Source organism: Buceros rhinoceros, unplaced genomic scaffold, assembly GCF_000710305.1.
Source record: "Buceros rhinoceros silvestris isolate BGI_N320 unplaced genomic scaffold, ASM71030v1 scaffold12561, whole genome shotgun sequence".
Lineage (NCBI taxonomy): Eukaryota > Metazoa > Chordata > Aves > Bucerotiformes > Bucerotidae > Buceros > Buceros rhinoceros.
Window position 1 is genome coordinate 13675 of NW_010396061.1, and position 9338 is coordinate 23012.

Consider the following 9338-nt stretch of genomic DNA (forward strand, 5'->3'; position numbering starts at 1 on the left):
CCTTCATCCGTGCTGCCAGTCTCCTTTTCTACTCAGACACTAGTTATCTATCTTTGACTGCTGCCCATCACTGCTCCCTCTCCTACTAACGCACGAAGAATCTTTTGCCCTGTGCTACCAGGATCCAACATGAATACAAAGGTGTGCATCAAAATGAACTCAGCACTAAGAGAAAAAGTGTCCCACCTTCCAGAGCAATTCTCCATAAAACAGTACAGAAGGCCAAAGAAAACCACACAGTGAAGGCAGCTGTTAAACCCAAGCGCCGAGAACAAAAATCAGACTTAGCTGTGTTAGCTGGCCCTATGAGAAGTTTTTAAAACTAGGTTGTGATATTCAAAGCAAAAAATGTGTTTCTGCTGTTCTGCTGCAGAGGCCAAGAATTCTTCACACTACAATTTAAACAGTGCACTCTCTCTTCTCCTTAACAGGAGGCTCCTTCTGCCTCCACCCAAGTCATTAAGTCCACCAAAAAGTCAGCAGCGGCTCTGAGGTACGTACAGATCAGCTTCCGTCTGTCCTCCTAGTTCCAAACAGCAAAAAAAGAAACACAGTTCACAGTAACGTGCTGGAACTATCATGATAATGGGTCTCATAACGTGGGATTCAAACATTTCAAAAATTAGCAAAAGAATGCCTGGGAAAGTGAATTCAAAAGCTGCAGATGGGGGTGAGCTTCATGTGCCAGAATCATGCCACATCCTTCCACAAATAAAACAACCTCCTCAAAAGAATGCAATAGCTACCTTAAAATTTGCAATGAGCACAGCTGCCAATTTATATCACTGTCACTTTGAACTGAGGTGCCACGACAAGCAAAAACTTATCTAGATAGGAAGGGTGGGAGCCCCCTAAAGAGGGGGAAAAAAAAAAAAAACACGAAGAAAAAGGAAAAAAGAAAACTAATTTCTTCAGAAGGGCAACTCTGAAAAGCTCATGATGCCAGTTCAAGAGCATCACACACTTAAGCCCCTCATATGCTGCTTCTAAGACTTCAGGGGAATTACCAAAGAAGAGCAGGCAGCTCACGTAAGCAGCAACGGCAAAATGAGCCATAGCAAAAAACGCTGAACAAGCTTTTTATCTGGTATGTTTGAGCACTGTTTGAAAGGAGGAAGAACTGGGCAGAAAGGCGCAGAGCAGCTACGCAGAACGGTTTCCTGATACTTCACAAACATCTCAAAAAGTAAAAGTAATCAGCCAGGGCAGTTCCGCAGAGGCTTGTATCACCAGTTTGAAGAGGGAGAGACAACAGAGAGTGCTCTACTGGAAACAGTCTTCTGCAGGGTTGGTTTAGGAAGGGGAATCCACGGAGCAGGGACAGGTGGCCTTATACGGGTTAGGAACTGTCAACGTACAAACGACAGAAGCAGCTGCAGAATGGACAAGGAGAGCTCTGCTTCTAAACAAGAGACTCAAGCAATGATTTTTTTTGTTCATCCTCTCTAGAGGACTGCACGCTTCAGCCAAGCTTCTTGCCAGGGCAGAGAACTGGAAGGGTACCACCATCTCACAGCAATGTTCTGAACATGCTCAGAACTAGAGGGAAGAAAAAAGCCAGATCAAGTGTCATTTTAAACGCACATTCTCTAAACCTGGGAAACGTTCTAATTTTTAGAAAAATGCAAATCCACAAGTGACAAGCCAACTGTTATTGGCTTGTATAGAACTGTCCCTCTTCCCACACTTCAATTAAAAAAGCCAAACTGTATTAAAAAGCAAAGCTTTCTACCTACCACAGCAGCTGCTCACCCTGTCAGGTCTCCTTAAAAAACCTGATGATTTCAGAAACCAACATGAGTGTATTCCACATACAGGAGTTACCTGGGCATATCTCTACAATAGCTTTTCCACTGACACCGTCCACTGTTTTCTCCGAAACACACACCCGCCCTCCACTTCATACCTGGATCATGAAGTCATTTTCTTCTTTTACTTCACAAACACACCGGACAATCTCAAAATCACTCTCTTCGACTTCTTCGTCAGGGTTCGTGGTTACATCAACGTCCTGACTGCAGTCATCATCGCTCCAAAGCAAGCTTTCCATAGACGACTCACTCAGGGTGTCCTCCTCTGTACCAAAAGGAGTTGATAAAATCCCGAGTGATTAGAGAAGGTCCAGTGACTCCCCAGACTTCACCCCGAGTATGCAGACATACATTTCTAAAAGCAGGAGCTCGCCGTGTATTTTAAGGAACATTTCAAGGTTATTGCAGGTTACCACACAACAGAGTTTTATATTCTCATGAACAGCCCTTCAAATTACTCCACTTTAACAGCTCGTCATTAAAATTGCACTCTCAACATACAGTGTCTCCAACCAAAGGCACAAAGACTCTTTAGACACGTCTAATAAACAAAGCCAGATTTATAAATTCAAATAGGATTCATACTAGTTTCTGCAGCTGGTACAGAATTGTGACTTGGTACTTGAAGCGCAGAGCTCCCAGAACCAGCCATGAAGGTTCTGTCTTATGAACCATTCGATCTCACTTAGAGAGACCATTCGATCTCTCCTTTACAGAAACATTCAGAGTCCAACTCAGAACTTAATCCTGCTTCAGAAATGACCATTTTCATTCAGTCTCCTGTTCAGGACACATTCACCAATTCAGGGGCCAAGGTACTCTTTAAAGCAGCATCTCTGCAGATTGAATAAAGCTGCCAAGAAAATCTCTACTGAACAAGGTGCTCAACAGAGGTGCTCACCTCAGTAACGCAGCACAATGCCTACAGCTCCCTTGGGGACAGAATGGGAGGGTCAGAGGGAGAAGACAAGGATTTTAACTATCTGGGGAAAACTCTTAATGAGCTGGTGGAGAGTGGAAGGTAAAATTTTTGGTCACTCTTCAGTAGACTGTGTTCTCTCACCTATACTGGGTAGAATGATTTTCATCACTTAGCCCCTAAAACGAGACTACAGAAATAGAAGAACCAGCCTGTGGTATAAACTAGATCTTTTGGAGGACCATCTGTTGTTCTCAAATTGAAGGGGCTGAGAACCCTACGCATTAGTTAATTTTCACGTTTGAATGTTTTGCTCCACGCTGAACTAGGACTCCCTTCCTGAAGCACTCTGGAAGGGTGCAAACTGCACTTCCACTGTAGACAAGAGTTTTATTAAGGTCTCTTGTATCTAGGCACTGCTTTGACTGCTAGTACAAGTTCTGCAGATGCAAAGAGCAGCAAAGTGTCCTGTGACAAGGACGATATAAAACCATTTCCAGCTCTTTTCACCTCTCCCAATGCCTGTGAACTGACCAAAAAGAACAGGTCAGGCCAAGTTACTAAACTACGGCTATGTTCTGCAGTCAGTATGCTCCAAATCCACAACTGATTGGACCCGCAGAACTTAATTTTTAAGACATTATCACCATCTGCACTTCAGTAGTTTTTAATGTTTCCTCTTTTTCCTACACAATGGCATTAACTGAAGTTAACTTAACATTTTGCCTGATGCCAAACTATAAAACAGCTATGTAAAAAAAAAAAAAAGGGTCACCAGCAGTGTATCTGCACAATGGGAAATTTGTGGTTCCTACAGGTAATTGAGCTGTCACACACTTCTCATTTCCTTCAAATCTGTGAGCTTTAGGACTAACAGAAAGAACAAAATGTTTGCCTTCCTTTTTGTACTGGCGTGTGACAGTAAACAGCAAGATGGACCAAGATACTAAAAATTATGAAAGCTGGAACACAGCAGCCACGTTTTTATGAGCTCTGCTTATGAGGTAGTATGAAGATACTAACGAACAGCTGCTCAAGAGCTTTTACCATGGTGAAGCTCAGAAAGTCACTGTGACCATGTACCATATTGCACCCGTATAACCACCGCCAGCGGCCTCCCAAACACAGCACACACACCGGATACATCCTGCGTAGCATCCATTTTTAACTCTGAATGAGCTATTACTTTGTAGAAACCTTCGGAAATATGAAAAAATTAATTCCTGAAGTCTGAACATCGTTAGTACACATTAATAAGATGCTGCGAAAAGGTGCAAAATGAGTTTGAGTTCTGAAATAAGGACAATGGTCTTAAAGCTTCTGTGGAGGTAAAGTCAAAACAAAAAGCAGCAACACCCAGCTATGCCAGACGAGCTGGGTTCAGCTTCTTCAGGCAGGGGAAAGGAAACGGACGAGGTGTAAGGACAGCTGATGCAGAGCGTGAGGACCAGCTTTCGTGTATGAGTGCAGCTCACACCGCTACTGTGATGAACGGCAGAACCAACAAACCATAGCGGAGAGTCACCTTACCATCTGGTTTTGGTTTTCCTCTGTGGTGTCCAGAGTCAGGGCAGTGGAGCAGTGTGCCTGGGTGCGCAGATGATTTATTTGAAGAAATACATTTTGTGACAACTGATTTTTCAGGAGAAAGCTCCTGCGAAATATCTGTGTTTTCTTCGCTGCCGGAGCATTCTGTAAAATCACGACAAGTGTCATTGTTAGAAATCTGTGGTCAAGAGCAGCTGACAGCACCGCGCGTGTCCACGGCAGGCACGTGTCATTCACTGAGGCAGTTCCCACCTCGATGTGCCAGCTCCCCAGCACTTCACTGTGCTGCTGGAAGAGCTGCAAGCTTTCTAGAGGCAAGACAGCTTTTGTTAGAACCAGAAAAATCTCACGCAGCTTAGTCATCCTTCACTGCTGACCTAAGTGAGAAGGGCTGAGCAGACCGGTTACTTAAATCTACCTGTTCTTCACGGTGAATATGCCTACAAATGGCTTTGCATTACAGGCACTGCACCAGCACCATTAGCTGGAGACCTCTTCCTCACACCCCACTGTGATCCACACGGGTACACGCACTCCCTGAGCCCACATAAAGCACCTCTGCTCTTACTTTCCTAAGGTATGTACGGTATGGGATGCGTGGGTGGAAAAGAGCAGTCCCGATTAGAAAGATGTGGAGAAAACATCTGGAGCAGCAACCCTGCAAAGTGCCCCCTCGTTACGTCCTGGACTAGATGCAAACTGAGGGTGTCTGAGGTTTAAGAAGCATCCTCCAGGCAGGTGTCTGGAGAAAGCCAGAGTTCCTGGACTGAAGAACCACAACAGCAACGTCAAAAAAGACAAGCGACATTTTGAAACCCAATCGACAAGCAGCTTGTGGGTACTACTTGTGCAACTGCATGAATCTACAAATTAATAATTCACTTATTATTATTATATTTGAGGGCACCATGTAATCAGGAACTCACTAAAATCTGTTATTATTTGTTTCGCTACAATTCTGAGTCCGTCTGCCCGTGGTTCTTTCCTCCCCTCTGCCCTCTCATGGCAGCTTGCTATATTTCCTCACGGCAGCAAACTAGAAGGTACGGTATTTTCCCTCCCATCTCAGAAGCTGCTCCGTAAGGCGCTTCAGTTTAATGAATCATGCATATCAGATCAAAACGTGCTGCATTAACGATCGCAGACATCCATCACCGGCAGAGGAAGTGGCCACGCTTGCTCTGTCAGCTTTTCACTAGAGAAATCTTTCAGCATCAGTTGTGATTTTCAGAAGCCAAGAATCCAACCACCAATTACACCTGGGCCCACATATGAAGCTCAAAGTGTGAAGCAGCCTGAGGAAAAGCATTCCCAAGCCTCTGTAGATGCAATCAACAGAGAAGACATGTCCCTACTACAGCCCTATTAATGCAGGTGGAACAGCATGTTATGAGACACGACAGAGGGACACAGCCTGAGCACAGGCTTTAAACCAGGCTTTTACTTCATCTCTCCAGAAGAGAGATTTACCCTTTTTTTAGAGGAAAAAAACAATCAGGATGTGACAAGTTTAATTGAGCCCATTGTCACCACCTCTGAGATCCCACAGTAAATGAAGACGTAAGAACGAAGAAGGTTAGTGGCAGAAAAAGAGAACACAGCAACATTTCCAAACTCCACCATTCATCCAGGAGCCCCAAAACTAAGGCATATAACTGAGAACCATCTGGTACACGAGGGCAGCTGTGCCGTCTTCAGCTGGGTACAATCCGCATACCGAGTACCTTGCTAATGAAAAGCCAGACTTAAAGACTGACTTCTCCATTTTGGAGTTAGATTTATTCCGTGCCATTACAAGCACTACTGTAAGCCAGCAGTAACGCACCTCAAGCAGGAAATAAACCATCCTGCCAATCGCAATCTAGTGTCAGCCACGTAACGAAACCGGACCTAGCAGAGCCGTGAAGGCAGCAGTCTCATCTGCAACGCCTGCTCTTAAGAGCATGGAACCGGGTAACAGGCAAAAGAAAATAACGGAGCTGTTTTCTTCTACAGAGGAAAGAAGAGCTTTACCAGGCTTAGTTCTCTTTTTCTTCTTTTTCTTTTTCTTTGACTTGGACCTCCCAGCGTCTTTGGATTTTCTTTCTTTGTTCTTCTCATGTTCTTTAATAGCTGAAATTAGACAACACTCCAAATTACTTTTAAAGATATATTCTTAATTATTCTACTACAATTATTCTACTCAGTAATTTTTTTAGACCTCCACGGTTTCTTTGGACAATCAGGGCCATTTCACTGCAAAAAAAATAAACCCAAGAAAACTTGTTTGCAAGAATTCCCAGCTCTCATAATTAGAATGGTCTGTTTGAAGTCCTAATTTGATTGTCCTGTAACAAAATTACAATAGCGTGTGGAAGAAATGAACCGCGCGCCAATGCCCACTTACTGCTTATGTGCCTCAGAGATGATCAAAATAGAAAACACTGGGGGATTTGTTATACCCATTTTCGCCACGATTATGGCTGAACATTGCAGTAGCATTGTGACAGAAGTCTGACGAGAACAAAACCACAAGCCCCAACCTCTACTAGAGTTCCACAGTCAGGTGTTTTGCTTCCATTGAGAATGGAGTAACAACTGGTTCCACTGGCTTTAACTGTTATTCTCTCACCATCTTTTCTCCATCCTACTCTCATGGAATAAAACACCATCACAGTTTTTGAATGATTGGGCGCTATTTCTCAGCCGAGTCCATCCTTGCTTCCAGAGCACCTGCCACGAAGGGCAACGTCGCTGGAAGGCAGTGGGCAGAAACCCTTGCTTTCCGCAGCCCAGCGTCTGTTTACAACTCCTGCCTTTCAGATTTAGGTCTCTGCAGAATTTCTGGATACTTACACAGTTCCTTAAGGAAATTACCCCGGCTTGGCCAGGACTACAGGTGCAATCCCAACACTGCTAAGGAAGGATGCTTTGTGCCTCAGAAGGGCTCTGCTTCGCTGATTAAGCCATTCACCAATCCCATTTAGAACCCTATTTCAATTTCCAATTACTGGTATCAAAGTAAGCCCTAAATAAACACAGTCTACACTGTAAGAAATCCTCTCCTCCTATTCACAGAACATTTCTGTGCTCTGGAAGCACTCATGAAGCAAACCAGCCATACCAGTGTATTATGTCCATCTCTTTTGTACGCGCTAAGAGTAAACTCCCCAGTTCACACCGCAAGGCTACGCATTTCTGGTATAAACAGCTCACGGAGAAACTGGACATCTCGGCCCCATTTTGCCAGCTGTGATAAGCATGCAGGAGACACGCTCCTCAGCTTCTCCTTGTGAGAGCCTTCAGCTCTGTGTCTCCCCATCCTTAGTCCTGGAACATCTCCTGCCTCTTCACCACTTACATTCCCTTTCTGGCATGTCATCAGCGCCAGCTGTAGAACTGTGCACCAGGGCCAGCAGCCCCAGTAGCTGCTGACGCTGGTGGCAGCCTGTCACGCTGACTAACTGCTCTGTGAAGGCAGGGTGACTGGCAGCACGAGAGACAAACTTCATCCCCCCTCCACTGCCATTGTTTGAGGGGGGTTAAAAAAAAAAAGACATGAAAAAGAGGTTCATACGTAGCGGGTTCAGATAAATATTTAGCATAGTGAGAGGTTCAGCACAGAGCTTCCAACTTCCTTCTCGCATTCCTCTGTCCTCATCTCCTAGTCCTCCAGCCATCAGGATCCTCTGGGTACCATTTCCTCCTCCCTGCTCACAGGGACACAATAAAGTTCTACTATTTTATTCTTCCAGAAAGTCAAAGAGTGAATAACTGAGGTGAATAACACAGGTAGGAAAAATGTGCATCTTGTCACCTGGGAATTGAAATTTGCATGGTCAGATCGCCGATCTGTTTTACCTGAGAGCACAGAGTACACTACTTCAGACACTGACAACGTTATCTGTGATAAATAGGACCAAAAATTGTCACTTTGTTCCACACTTTTTCCCCTTGGGCTTGCCAGTATGTCTTTTAAAAACCTGAAAAAATCCAAGTATTTGCAGATCTCTGTGTACAGCTATCTTCTTACCTGCACAACACCATTAACGTAGGTCTCCTAAACCTACAAAGAGATCTGCAAAGAATGAGTATTGTAAAAGGGACATTCCCAAAGCCCTGTACTGAAGAACCATTTTGTCTCAAGTTATTTCTTGTAAGCACTCTGAAGTCTAATGAATTCTCACTGGGAAAAAAGCAGGTAAGGAGGCCACCCAGGTTAGGAGCACCCTCACAGACTTGTGTGATCAGAGAGAAAGGTAAACTGCTTTAGACAATCTAAACACTCTTCACAACATTGTCAGAAAGAATTTTTTTGGCAAAAACCTGAAGAGCCCTAAGGCCCCTCCATTTCCTTGAACGGCAGAGACTAAGGAGGACCAGGACAAGTACTTGGTCGCACCCTCCACCACCACCACGAAAGCTTATTTAACCCCTGTACGTCCATCCTCTCGCATGAGAGATGTCCCACTGCATCAGGCCAGTGAGCAGACGCTAAGGGGTCCGCTTCAGACCTTCCCACAAGGGAAGGCAGCAAAGGATGCCCAGGAGTAAACGGAGGTGATCAGTGTTGACTGACCACCAGGACCAACAGAGCAGCACAGCGACGGGCGAGCGCAGAGGTCTCCTCCAGAACACGGACCACCTGCTACAGACAGAACCATCTCAGCACAGATTTTTTTGTGTTTTCCTCATCACCGTGACTCAAATTCTCACCACACATCTAAAGGAAAGTGGTGATGTAGTAAATCTGGAAGCATGCTGGGAATTATTTCTATATTATATATATAACAAATATTTAGAGACATGTATTATTTATATATATGTGTGTATATACACACAGACTCCCCACCATCCATACGGCTGCTCCCCACCTATACTATGGTAGATTCCAGTATAAATAGGGGTTATGCTGGGAAGGAAAGTTGTTCAGAGAAGTTCAGTAGAAAGGAGTACTGACTACCAGAAGTCGTCAAGTGCTATTAAAAAAACTATGAAAGAAAAAAAAAAAAATAGGTCACCTTGCTCAGATACCCCCACCCCCCCCCCTTTTTTTTTTTTTTTTTTTTTTTTTTTTTTTT

At 44.3% G+C, this 9338-nt stretch overlaps 1 protein-coding gene across 1 annotated transcript in view; it reads right to left on the reverse strand.

Moving 5' to 3' along the window:
* PHF20 (PHD finger protein 20) overlaps nucleotides 1-9338 on the reverse strand; it is a gene marked incomplete at both ends in the record, with an annotated part of 48932 nt that overhangs the window by 11660 nt on the left and 27934 nt on the right. The window contains 3 exons of the mRNA XM_010145776.1: nucleotides 1907-2076; nucleotides 4261-4422; nucleotides 6292-6390. Coding sequence (XP_010144078.1) covers nucleotides 1907-2076; nucleotides 4261-4422; nucleotides 6292-6390 — 431 coding nt within the window. The remainder of the gene's footprint in view (nucleotides 1-1906; nucleotides 2077-4260; nucleotides 4423-6291; nucleotides 6391-9338) is intronic.